At 34.4% G+C, this 13,668-nt stretch overlaps 1 protein-coding gene across 1 annotated transcript; it reads right to left on the reverse strand.

Annotated features, from left to right (window-relative positions):
* Positions 1-2,197: 2,197 nt before the first annotated feature.
* On the reverse strand, positions 2,198-13,204 carry GC5 (golgin Putative 5). Its single transcript, XM_085747275.1, has 20 exons — positions 12,963-13,204; positions 12,583-12,747; positions 11,211-12,238; positions 10,135-10,206; positions 9,445-9,519; positions 8,941-9,055; positions 7,210-7,271; positions 7,064-7,111; positions 6,455-6,739; positions 6,311-6,370; positions 6,093-6,176; positions 5,936-6,001; positions 5,751-5,849; positions 5,454-5,672; positions 4,927-5,041; positions 4,624-4,844; positions 3,992-4,051; positions 3,615-3,728; positions 2,823-2,897; positions 2,198-2,741 (listed from the first exon to the last, which is right to left on the reverse strand). Exons 2-20 carry the CDS (start codon positions 12,737-12,739, stop codon positions 2,715-2,717), a joined length of 2,982 nt encoding a protein of 993 aa, XP_085603401.1. The 5' UTR covers positions 12,740-12,747; positions 12,963-13,204; the 3' UTR covers positions 2,198-2,714.
* Between the last annotated feature and the right edge of the window lie 464 nt (positions 13,205-13,668).

The following is a 13,668-nucleotide window of genomic DNA, read 5'->3' on the forward strand; positions in this document are numbered from 1 at the left end:
CTTCGAATATGATTTCAGGTACGCTTCCGCATATTGATTTGTTATTTCTGATGATTAACATGATTTGACTCTAGGGTTTAAAAGTAAGTTTGGTTTTAACATTTCACTCCTAACTTAGATCTACCCCATTAACAATAAAAGGAAACAGAGATATAGTGTGAATTATGTATATCAACACAATGTCAGCATCATATGATATTCTCTCGTATATTTACTTTAGATGATTTTATTTAATATTTAAGTTGTGTCGGCTCAATGGTAAGAACTTGAATTTATAAGTTTAAGGGACATAGTTCAAATTGCACTTGAAACAATTATAAAATGATCATCAATACCACATTATTAATAATAATTTCTTTCCCCGATTATTTAAAAAAAAAAAAATATGATCTACATACTTGAGCAAACAATAGAAGATAATTTATTCTCTTATATTTTTGTTATCATCATAGTATTGTGAGAACTATTTATCAATTTGTGTAATTTTAATGAATGTGATATGAAAAAACAATAACATATTTCTAATTTCAAATGATGTGATGTAAAAATTAATTGCTCTCTTATATTTTTGTTATCTTCTAGATGCTTTGGCCGAATATTTAGCCCCAAGATATGGGAAAGGCTGTTTCGATGCTAAAGGGCAAGGGGGCACCCTAGAAAAGGGCCAATAAGCCTTTGTAGAGGGCTAGCATGCCCCTAATAGAATATTGGCGGTTCAGTTTTGCTCTTTCAAAATGACAACGTCTTTTTCATCCATTTCTTGCTCCTTGAACTCGTCTTCTATGTGATGGTCTCGAAGACAGAGAAGTTACCAAAGTCGTCGTCCCCTTCATCGTTGTCGTCGAAGTGATTGGGATCTGAGATATTGGCATTGTCATGGTCGTGGTGTGTGGTGGAGGAATCTCCAAGCTCATCGAGGGGGTTGGGACTTGAGGTCTTCGTCGATGTCATTGTTGTTTTTTTGCATAGTGAAAGAGAATGTGGTGAGGGAGAGGAAAACAATGAGTAGTTGATGATTCAGTTGTCATGATTTTCTCAAAGATCTTTACTCTTACACTATTAAATGTTCAAATAAGACATTGGTATTTTGATGCCAACTGAAGGAGAGAAAATCACGAGAAATGGAGATTTGTATTGTGATGGGTTTAAAAAAAATGTTTTCCCGTTTCTTTTATAAAATTAAGTTGGTTACGATACGTTTTGAGTTAAGAGGGATAAGAATAGGGATAAAGACACAATGAATTTATTCTGGTTCACTCCAAACTCGACAACTACATCCAGTCCTCTCTTCACAAAGAGATTTCGTCTCAGTACCGTTGAGGACTTAATCCACTATAATGTGAATCAATTACAAGCACTAATATATATCTTTATCTACCTAACAATACCTTATATTTCTCTACAACTTGGCACTTTGAAGAGTTACAACAATGATAAGATACAAGTGTTTGATGCAGTGCAGAGTATACTTTACAGAGAGAATGATACCGTTTCTAGCTCAATACAAGTGTATAATCTTTTGATGTAAAGTGTATGAAATGAATAGCACTTGTGACTTTATTTCTCACTTAGTAAGTGTTGTTCCTCTCTAAAACAGATTTGAATGTTGCTCAGTATTTCAATTTTTTTTTTTTGGATAAATATTTCAATTTTTAATTGTAGCTTTTTCTCTTGCGCTTGTAAATATGTCAATTGTTGTACTTTGTTGAGAGTTGGAGAGCTTCTTATATAAGCAAGTAAAATTGGACAGGTGCAACATGTATCCCCTTGATGTTTTAATTTATCGCAGTGTTGTCCCTTTCATTAATATTTGATTGAATTGTTGAAAAGACTGAGGCTACTACCTTAGTTGTCTTCATTCTTGTCTACATTCAAGTTTTTCAGGAAATGTCTACATTCTAGTTTCTCTCAGGAAATGAGTGTAATTTTTTGTAATATGTTTTGCATAAAAGGGAGGGTAACATATATTTTGACATAGGAGGAAATGGTAATGTACTTTAAACATCTGTTAGGAGAGAAAAGTGGAATTTACTCAAACATTTTTGATAAAATTCAGATACAAATCTACAGCCAATAAGAAGATTTATTTTATCCCTAAAAAAAGATTTATTCTTAAAAAATTTACTTTATTTTTTTTTTAAGTCATAAAATCGTAATAAGGTACTGTATTCAAATCAAAATAAGTTAACATTGGAAGTTGCAAAGGCATACTAATTGTGATTATATAATACACCAACTGATTTGCATGGAAAAGGGGGGACCCAGAAAAAAGCAGCAACATGGTCACTACTCACAGGTAAAGGAATATATATTTTGTTTGTTTGTATCATCACACACTCAAAAAGGCAGCAACATGGTCACTACTCACAGGTAAAGGAATATATATTTTGTTTGTTTGTATCATCACACACTCAAAAAGAATCCCTATATCTCAGAAGATTCTCACAGACTATACAACATTCCCCAAGTCATAACTCAATACAAATCATATTTAACAAGGGAGATCATCAATATCAATATATGTTGCTCAGACAAAGTATAAATCCTTCTTGAAGACCTGAAAGGAGTGATTTTTCAGAGTCTAAAGGCACTAATCTCCAATGTCCTGTTACAGTGCCAATTGACATCGTCCACAGCTCAAAGACATGGCCATCGCAAAATGGTTGCTAGACACTACTAGCCTTTCCGTTCCCCAAGCCCCTTCTTCGGCTAAATTAGGTTGATGAACTCATTATCTGGATCTGTAAAAAAAATATATGGCATGGTTAGATAAAAGAAAATAATATAAAAAGATAAGTAGCAAAAGATCTTGCTTAAAGTACCTTATTCACAAGTAAGTTGACTTGTTCTCTGTACATTTCCTTTAAATCGACAATATCCGCACGAAGTTCCTCCAGCTATACACATTCAATTTTGTTCAGATAGAAAGTAGATAACTTTTCTATTTATTTATAATTATGTGAAAGGAAATCGGATAGAATAATGACAGTGTTTTAGAGTCAGAGGCTTGCATAACTAACTAGTTTAACCCAAAAATTGTTATCTTTTCTCCTTTGTCACTCTCTGTATTTGGGGTCCAGTGTGACTAGTGCTTTTATTTTATTTTGATTTATCAGATTGTATGGAAGGAGGATAGAAATCCAGTTGTGCGATGTCCGGGCTCTTGAATATTTCAACCACGAGAAAATTTATAAGGTGAACAAGAGTGAGTTCCTTCTTAAATTTCTAGGAGTGCAATGACTTTCCTTAAAAAAGAATTTGCAAGATCGACAGGAACTGTCCAAACTTGTATCTGAACAAAAATTATCTTTCAGGGTGAGTTTGCTTCAAGGTCTGGTTACCATAAATATTTTGGAAAAGTGGATTGGGAATAAAACATTTCCATGTTTGGTACTAGTTTATAAAATCATTCACATGTATTATTTTATATTTATGGAAATAAAACACAACTAACAATAACTATTCACTTCCCTCTGTTTACTTGTTCTATTTTTAATATTTTAAATTTCAAACTAAATAAATTTAAAAAAAAACTAGAAATATCAAACACTTACAAAACACAAACACCCCCTAAAATATCGCTTTTAGAAAGCAAAATTAGGTATAAAAATTACCTCTTCATCACGTTCACCCATCAACTCCAAAGCAGCAGAGTGCCTCCTCCTCAGTGCTTCTAGCTCTGATTTTAAGCCAGGCAGCACAGCAACCTCTCCACGCAGCTTTTCACACTGCAGTGTGGATATACAAATTGTGCTCAACAAGGAAATGGACCAGAGGATAATTGTTAAGAGTTATTAAAATAAGTTGCTAGGGTTTAGTCTTGAGTATATGGGCTTGATCCACATGTCTTTCTTTTGTATTACTCTCTTAACCTAGTAACTAACTAGTAATATAAATATGAGGGTCACTACACATTATAGTCTATCCCATTATAGTATTCTTGCGTCTCCTTTCTCTCTTTCTACGGTAATATACAGGATGCTGAACTTACCTGTGCTGTCAATTTGACCAACTCTTCAGCAAGAGAATCACGAATAGATTCCAGTGATGCCTGAAATTTTTATAATTAAAAAAATGTCATCATTGTATTCTAAAAATAAAAAATAAAATTAACATCAACATCAACATCATATGATCTAATAGCTTAATATAAATTTCATTACTTATACATTATGAGAAGTTCTCAATGACAAGAAACAATAGAGCTATCAACTGGATGGTATGTGTTAAGCCTCTAACAAAGAATGTTTATAAGAGGAGAGGAAGAAATTAATCTGTGCAGTAGACAGTTATTTATTTTATAATTAGCAGTTATTAAGTTAGCTATGTGTGGTGTGTGAATAAAAAGGAAACAGCCTGTCATTGTTGGTTATCCAGGAAATATTAGAGTGGCTATTTGGAAAGGGAGAGATCCCAGTCTCTCGAATCCTTGGTAGGAATTGTATCTTCATATGTGTGTTCTGTGCAACATTTCAATTATGTTTGTGTGCAAGTGTAAGTTCTATCTCTGATTGAGAACCTTACTCTAGAGATTACTCAATAATTAACAGTTGCTATTCAGTAACTTAGGCTATTGGTACCACGCCAAATATTAAACTAGAGAATGAAGGCAACAAACCATACCAGGCGTGACATATACGAAGCAAGTTCACCCTCCTTCTGGCGAAGGGCAGCCTCAAAAGAACTGGGTGTCATGCTCTTCATATAGTAAGGACTCATGCTTAGTTCTCCCGGATTTCTCCGTTCAGAAGAACTGTCAGATGAATCCAGTGATGCTTGAAGAAAATAGCTTTCTTCCATGCTTCCAAGAGAGCTTGCAGTAGAAAGTTTTCGGGACAGATTCCCTACATCATAAAGTATATTATAGAAATTATGACATACAAGACAACTGAACCGAGTGATGTAAAGAGAAGCAGAGCATCACACCATTCTCAAAAGCAGAATTATGCTTTGTTGTGGAAGTTTGTTCTGATGATGGCGCAGAATGAGCGCGAACAGTCCTTTCCAGATCTGATCGAGCAGCCTTTTCTTTTTCTATTTCCTGGAAAAAAATGACATAAAAATCACAAAGGTTCTAATAAGATGGATGGAATTCAACATTGTTACCAACAATACCATATCCCATCAATTTTTTGTTTTTATTTTAGTATATGGTTTCAGCTCCATAGCTTTCTCACATGTTCTACATCATGTCGCTAATATTTGTTATATCCCAAAGCATCCACATATGTTTTGAAATGCCTAAAAAAGCAAGTTGGCTTTCTTTTGTTACATTTTTCAGAAAAATTCATCAGCAAGAAACCAAATAAATGTCTTTGGCTGGTACATTCAATGACCAAAGTAATGGAAGAATTGAAAGATAAGATAAATTTAATGCAAGAAGAAACCAAGAGCTTCATATAACATGGATGCACTTAACGATGCAAGTTTGAAACCCTAAGCAGAAACTCTACCTGCTGAAGAAGCTCCCTGTGTATCAATGCCTCCTGCAACTCTTGCTTGTGTTTCTGTCGTATGTCTCTAATCTCTTCCTCAAACTGTCTAGCACGACCTTCTTGAGTGTCAGCTTCCTCCTTTGCAGCATGATATTCCTGCCTACTTTCAGCTGCCCTTTGTCTCTCCTTTTCAAGGGTCCTACTTAATTGAGTTTGTTCTGCCCTAAGACATGAAATCTGAAATTCATTGAAGTTAGTCACACATACACAAAAACCGCCATTGAAGACATGATTTCACTCAAGAAATTGCAGAACCTGAGCCTCAAGAACATTAATTCGAGACAAGGTTTGAGACAAGCGATCATTCACAGATCTCTCTCTTTCTTCAGCAGTTGCAGCTTTAGCCTCGGCTTCCTGTAGATTTCATTGAAAAAGATAAATAAATACAATAATAACTAGTAGGAAAGATTCTAAAATTAGAAGTAAATTATTCTAGAGACCTGTAGTCGAGAATTAAGAGTTCTTTCAACAGCAGCCCAAGCTTCAGCTCTTCTGGCATTTGAATCCTGTTATCAGGTGAATTCTAGTTTAGCACAGATCCCACGCAGCAGAACAAAAAACAGAAGGAAAAGCAATTCTCGATCATATGTTTATTACCTGCATGGCTTCAATTTGCCTTAAAAGTGGCCTTGTAGATTCTGGAACTTGTGTAATCAGTTCCTCACAACGTCTTTCACTTGCCTAGCAAATGCAAGTCAAATTAGAAAACTACCAAAAGCGAAAAAACCACTACTAAAACTTCAATAAAACAAGGAAAAGCAGCATCCTCAAAAAGTTAAATAACTGACAGACAAGCAGAGAGCAGGGGAGCAGACCTGGTAACGTTTTTGAAGATCCTCGATGTCTCTACAGAGCATGTCTTCTTTAAAAACAGCCTGGATATGAAGGAAACAGTTGAATTAAATCCTGTGAAAGTCAATTTAGTAAAAAGAAAAGAAGGCAGAAAAGACAACAAAAACCTGCTGTTCCTTTCTACTTAATGTTTGTCTCAGCTCTTCAAGTGCCTGGACTAGCATAGATTCACGTTCCTCGGCTTCTCTTAGACGACTCTCTAGCTCAGTTCTTGCTTCATTGTTTGCTCGAGCCTCTGCTAATGCTTCAGACTCCTTAGCAGCAGCCAAAGCATTAGTGTAATACTCTTTCTGCACTGCGAGTTCATTTTGATGTTTTTCTATTGTTTCTTGCAACAACTTCTCTGTAGCTGTCTTGTCCCTCTTGATGCTTTCTACTTTATTCTCCTCCACCTGGATTGCATGACATCAACCAAACAGCAGCTTAAATTAGAAATCCAAATAACATTAGGAGTGTCAACACCTACTACTTTAAAATGGAATTTGATGCTTTCTAAAGACATAGAGGATCCACAGCAGCAGTAGCACACAAGAATAAATCATAAATTACACTCGAGACCTAAAAGTAATATGACATTTATATAATTACAATCAGTGAAATGGGATTTTTACAGCCAAACTATATCACGAAGAAAATCTTTTTCAACAGAGTAATAACTTTCAAAAAAGCAGCAAGAAAAATAATAACTTTCAATAATGCTCTTGGTATTCACTTACCTGAAGTTTAGTAGTCAAACCTTTTTTCTCCTCCTCAAGATCTCTAATCTAGCTTTCATGAAAAAAGGTAAATATAAGATTCATCATTTACGGATAGAAAAGGATTTAAGACTGTTGTAGGAAGATAAAATAAGTACTCTGCATACCTGAGCCCTAAGTTTCCTTATTGTAGATTCTTGAGTAGCCTGTTTTTTGGAAAGCTCTTCACCTGAGATGAACGGAAAATTTAATCTTAAAAAAGGGCCTCTATAATCAATCGCTAGTAAGTAACCTGTTGGCATAAGCTTCAATAGAGAAAGTTTTTGATTTAACAGCAAAGCCCTTAAGATGAAATTATCCATTTTCAAAGCAGAGCGGAGAACAGTAACAGACTCACAGTTCAAATACAAACTTTACAAACTAGACATCATTCTTCCTTAATTTATCCCTTTTTCCCAAGGTTGTTAAAATTGCGAGTGGAAATGATTTCACGAGTCTATGTATCAATTTCGAGTTGACTCTGCTGTAAATACGAATTAAGGCAAACTTGGAAATGAAACCAAGTTTACTCGGCCGGACTTGCAGCGAGGCAAACTCACAGGGAATTGTTAAGAGTTTATTTTATCTTTTTTCTATCTCATTTTTTACATTCAGTTCCTTTTCCTTTTTGTTAGTTTGATTTTGTTCATATAAACTTCTTGCTTTATAATTGAGATGAAATTTTGAATTATGGATGCATTTATTGTATTGTATAAATGTATGTCATCTATACATTATTTTTTGTCACAATACGAGTTTTCTTAAACTCTCAATTTTGACAGCCTTTGTCTTTTCTCTTTTGTTGACATTATTCAATCCTTTCCACCAAGCGAACCTCTAAAAGAATTAATTTGAAAATATGTTTGGTCAACTTTTTCATCTATAACCTTAGATCCCAAGCTGTAGTGTCCATCAAGCTAGGTTTCAATCTCCAATACCATCTATCAAAACACCAAAGTAGCAGTCACTAAAATTGAATTGATTAAACACTTTTAACCTTAAAATTCTTGCCTACAAAAACTTGAAAGGAAAAAATTAGTATGCACAATGCATCTAGTTTGTTTGTGCTATGAAACATGGTTATCAGAAGGACGGCCTATTTTTTGAATCGTAAGATACATTATTAATAAAAATATGACAATTTTATGTAAAAACAAATGACATGACAAAAAACATAAGCTAGTGCATATGAACCTCAAAATAATTCAAGATTCAAATAAAAGTTCACATAAAAAAGGCTAGCCGCACAAAGTTGACAAGATAAAAGTGTGTGGCTTCAAAGTTCGGGGGCAAGCTGTAATCGATTGGATTTGATGCACAAAGTGGTTGGTATCGATTGGATTCAGTTTTGACTGATTGTATTTTTTTTTCTATTTATGAAAAAGTACAACTAAAATAAAAATCGTTTGTGTCTAAAATCAAAATAAAAAATAAATGCATTATATTTAAACTTAAATTACAAGGTTAAATTTATCTTTTACTAGTTTGATCGATTTCTCTCTACTCATTTCTATTCATCCTACCTGGAGCAAAGAAGTTTTTGTGTTTCTCTCTTCTCTATTTCTGTTTATCCAAACAATATAAAATTTCTACTCCACTTCGCTGTTTCTCTCTTCATATTTCCTTCGTTTCTATTTCTCTTGGCATCCAAAGATAGTGTTATTGCTATAGTATTTGTCTAAAGAAGTATCCAACAGAACAATTTAGAGTTACAGTTTTTGTCATTTCAGACTTTGTTGACATATCTCTAAAAGAAACATCCATATAATTAACCCTAACAAGACACATCAAACAAAAAAGTTCTGTATCTACTGAAGTCAGGATAATACAGATTTAGGTTTGATTTCAGATAGTGTTACCTTCTGCCATAACTTGAGTGATTATTTCATCCTTTTCCTTCAATAGAGCAGCTGCATCACTTTTTTTATTCTGCTCTCGACGAAGCGTATCCCGTTCCTTGGTGAGAGCATAAACCTACAATTAAATACGAGTCTCATAACAGTTTTAGTTAAAAGTATACCCTTAAAACATATATGTAATATCCAATAATCCTTTTGATAAATCACAATTTTCAAAATCCAAGATGAATTTCTAATACCAACCAACAATGCTTAACATGCTCGTGATCTCTAAAATTGAAATTATAAAACATGCTATCATCCCCATAACTCTTTTTCTTGGCTAACAAGACTTGTGTCGTTTGTGGCACGGTATATTGTTTTCCATGACAAAAATTTCAATTATAACTTTGATGTACAGATTGAAAATGTTATACACAACTTTTGAACAAATCATTTTGAGTTACATTATTGAAAACTTTGTTGAATAAGGACAGGAAACATAAGATTTATGACAAATGATACCTTTCTCTCTAGAGTTGAAACCCTCTGATGGTATTCCTCTCGCAAAGACTCAACTTCAGCTTCATTGGACTTTCTCTGCTCCACAATTATCGATAATTAAATAAAAATATTTTTAAGAACGTTGGGGTACAGGACACATGACAAAAAAGAGAAACAGAACATGCTAATTAATTAGTTTACAAAAACAACAACAACAACCGAGCCTTTTCCAACTAAGTGAGGTCGGCCACATGGATCAAATTACAACATAGTGTTCTATCATACACCATCTTTCGGTCCAACTCATTAATTTCCAAATCTTTCCCAATAGTTTCTCTGATAGTTTTTCTAGGTCTTCCTATGCCTCTAGTGATCTGAGTATCCTCCATCTGATTTGCTCTCCCTACTACATAATCTATAGGTCTTCTCTCTACTTGTCCAAATCACCTAAGCATGTTTTCTACCACCTTTTCTACTATAGGTGCTACCCCAACTCTCTCTCTAATATGGTCATTTCTAATCTTATCCCAGCTGGTTTTACCGCACATCCAACACCAAAAACACCAAAGGATTATCAAATAGAGATGTACAAAGGAAAACAAATACATAGTGTTCAAGGAAAAAAAACTACAATGCAGCATAGTGTATGAAAAAACTACTATTAAAACATAACATGATCCTAACTACCATTTATTGAAAAAATAAATATACCTTTAAATCTTCAATTAAAGCTTTGAACTGTTCATTCTCATTCATCAATTTTGCTATCTCATCAGCCTTAGCCTGCAAAGAGAACCAAGAGTAAAAAATTGTGATAATACATACAACACTCTCATGGCTGCAAAAATTGTACATAGGAGACAAAGGTTGGGAGCCTGGGAGCATAATTAGACAAGACATGTAGCTTTTCGAACATATAGATACATTAATTAAAAAAATCACATCAAATGATTTTTCGCCAACAATGATTCATAGTACGAGCCTTCAACTTATCTAGTCCATGACGCGTCAACTTAGTGGTAAAAGCTTGAATTTGTAATCTCAAGAGACCGAGTTCAAATCCCCTTAAATACAGTTGTAAAATGGTCATTAGTGTCGCTTTATTTAATAAAAAATTCAGAAGATATAAGTTGGTTATAGATGAAGAAAAGGGGTAAAATGGAGCAAGAAAACAAATTACAATAAAGTGAATTAAAAACTAACTATTTAACACCACAAGGCAATCTTCATGATCTTAGTTTAATGTACAAGAAGCCTAGCAAAATATCCCTAAGGCCATAACCAATAAGAAAAGTACAATTAGGCCATGAAGAAACTTCTTAATCATAACAAATCCTGCCAAGTGCCAAGAGACCATATGACCACTTGTTTTCATGCTCAAAATGTAATAAGATATGAACCCTAAATTGACTTGTCTGGGAACTTGTTACAAAATAAATATGCATCACAAAAGCTTTCATTGCTAATACCAAAAAGAAAAAATTTGTGAAGTATACTTCTCAATCAGTCCACAACAAAGCAAGCAAGCATATCTATGACAGTGAATTAGAAACCTTAACAAGAAGAAAAGTTCAACAGCAGAGCAAAACTTCTTCACTTTAATAATAGCTACCTTGAGACCATGTGAACATTTTCATGCTAAAAAAATAAGATTGGAGCCCTACATTTTTTTCCAATCTGGCCACTTAGAACAATATTCTTCCCATCTGGACACTTGCAACAAAAATGAATGTGCACTCAAAAGCTTTTTTTATTTCTTTAAAGATTATGTAGAGTTTATGAAATACCTGAGCTTGTCTTGCAGCACCTTGTAATGCTGCCTCCATCATTTTCATCTCCCTCTTCACCCTCTCCAACTCAAGTTTGGAATCCGAGTCATGCATATTTTGTGTTGAACTCAAATGCTGCTCTTTTATGTCTGTTTCAATATTGTTGGCAAGATGGTCCCTTTCATTTTCTTCAACAATTGTCTCATTGTCATGTGAAACCAAATCAGATACCACCTCAGATGATTCATTTGGAGTGGCAATGGACTGGTGTTCATTATACGGTTGATCGGTGCTATTGGATTCTTCAGAAGCTACGGAATGTAGAACAGAAGTGTCTGTATCATCTCTTTTCTCGGTATCGTCTGATGCCTCGGGTTGAACAGAAGAAATTCCCTCTACATTCTCCTCTGTGTGTATCCTCTCTTCTTCTTTACTCTCCTCTTCTGTCTCAACTCCAATAGTATCATGCACATCACTAGTACCACGAGACTCACCAAGCTCACTAGTACTACCCTCAACTACATCATCTCCAAGGTTAGAAACCATGGGCTGCTGCATCATAACTGGACTTTCCAAGGTTCCCACTTCAGCAATCTCTTTCTCTTCAAAATTGCTAATCGAATCCGAATTCTCGGACTTCTGAATGGGAGATTCGGGTAATTCAACAGGCATCTCCGGTAACTGCTGCTGTTCATCCTTTCTGTGGTCCAAATCCTGTACAGTTGTTCCATCCACTGACTCTACATGCTCACCATCTTCTTCTGTCTCGTGCACTTTATTTTCCTCTTGTACAGTGATTTCTTCAGCTTCCACATTGTCTCTTTTATCTGTTTCAACGACTTCTTTTCCCTCAGCCACAGGAACATGATCCAAAGACTCAGGTTTTTCCTCTGACATTTCAGGTTCAGATTCTTGCTTAGAGGATTCAACGTTCTCAGATGTTTCTTCACTATCTTCCTCACCTTTGTTCCCCATAAAGGCCAAGACAGGGTTAAATAGTGCCTTCCCATCAGTAGGTATAGGCCATGATCCTGAAGATTCTGAAACTGGAAAACGAAAAGAGCACAACTCTAATCAGTGTAAAAGCTAATAATGCTCCCCACCTTAAGAACAGACATCAAACCTAACATTTCAAAATTCCTATCTACAAAACTTAAATTTCTCACTTGATACAGCAATCCATTCATTCAGAAGACAAAGATAAGTAGCTATGAAGCACGGACATAGACACCAACACCCGACACAACATTGACACTAGTAATAATTTAAAAAATGACATCATTGAATGTAATTACATGTGTTGGTGTCGTGTCAGACAAGGCGTCTTCAATCAAAAGTGCCGGTGCTACAGAGATAATAAGCAATAATAAGAATCTGAAATAGAAATTACCTTGTTGATTATTACTGGATTCACCATCTTTCTCTTCAAAACCAAGAGCAGTATCAAAATTCTTCTCAATACTCTTGACACTCTCTTGAAGCTTATTCACAGCTCCCGCCAAATCAGGGAAGTTCCCCCATGCATTTTTCGCATTAAACCATGCCATCTCAAAACCTACACACCAATTCCAAAACTCAAAACTTTAATCCTCACACAATTTTCAGATCCCCTAAAATACAATCAAATTCAATTCATACACCACAAAAATTTAAAAAACAGTTACGCATATAAATAAAACATTAAATCTGAAACCGGATCAATCAATGCAGAGGAAATGAATATGAATTGAATTAGGAAAATGATTAAGATCGAAAGTGAAAGAAGCTTACCTTAATGAATGCGTATGATTCAGTGAGGAATTTAGATCATGGTTATTGAAATGGTTAAGCTTGAGCTTAATTTATGAAATGAATCATTGAAAATGGACAAAAAATAAGAAGATTGTCGGTGAAATTAATCAAAATCGTGTTAAATAAGATGAATTAGGGTTACGTGTGCGGTTTATGAGAGAAAAAGTGAGAAAGCGGGAATGGAGGTTAGATTTGATGAGCTCTGCAAAAACAAAGATGATGGGATCTTTTCTTTCTCCAACGCTATTCTAATTCTTTCTTTCTCACACCTTGGTGATGAGTGAAACGTTGTCGTTTTGGTTCATTTTTCTTTTTCTTTGTTGGTTAAATTCTTTTTTTTTTTTTTTAAGGGAAATATAAATTAGTTTATAGCTTATAGTTTGTTTATAGTAGGCTCGTATGACAAAAAAAAAATCATGTTTGATAACAGCTTTTTTATTATGAGATTATAGTTTATTTTATGAGTTCATAACTTATTTTTCAGACGCTAAATATTATTTTGGTGGAGAGAACTAAGTAAGCAAAATTATTTTGAGGGAGTAACGAGTTGCTTTATCAATAATTGATTGGTTTAAGTGGTAAAAGACTTGAACACTTAAATGTGGTTAGCAGTTTGATTTCTGAATCATGAGTATAGAAAAAAATATATGGATGGGAGGGGAGAGCCCATCTTAGGTTTTGTGTC

This window comes from Medicago sativa, chromosome 2 (assembly GCF_051527215.1).
Source record: "Medicago sativa cultivar Bolivia chromosome 2, Bolivia_mono, whole genome shotgun sequence".
Taxonomy (NCBI): Eukaryota; Viridiplantae; Streptophyta; class Magnoliopsida; order Fabales; family Fabaceae; genus Medicago; species Medicago sativa.

What these genes read in the sequence shown, in the direction of transcription:
- GC5 (XM_085747275.1), bottom strand. Translation starts at nt 12,739, where the DNA reads ATGGCATGGTTTAATGCGAAAAATGCATGGGGGAACTTCCCTGATTTG. An exon ending in TTTCAACTCTAGAGAGAAAG is followed by an intron (nt 9,056 to 9,444) that starts GTATCATTTGTC and finishes ATTTAATTGTAG; the next exon opens with GTTTATGCTCTCACCAAGGA. An exon ending in TAAGTAGAAAGGAACAGCAG is followed by an intron (nt 6,371 to 6,454) that starts GTTTTTGTTGTC and finishes CTTCATATCCAG; the next exon opens with GCTGTTTTTAAAGAAGACAT.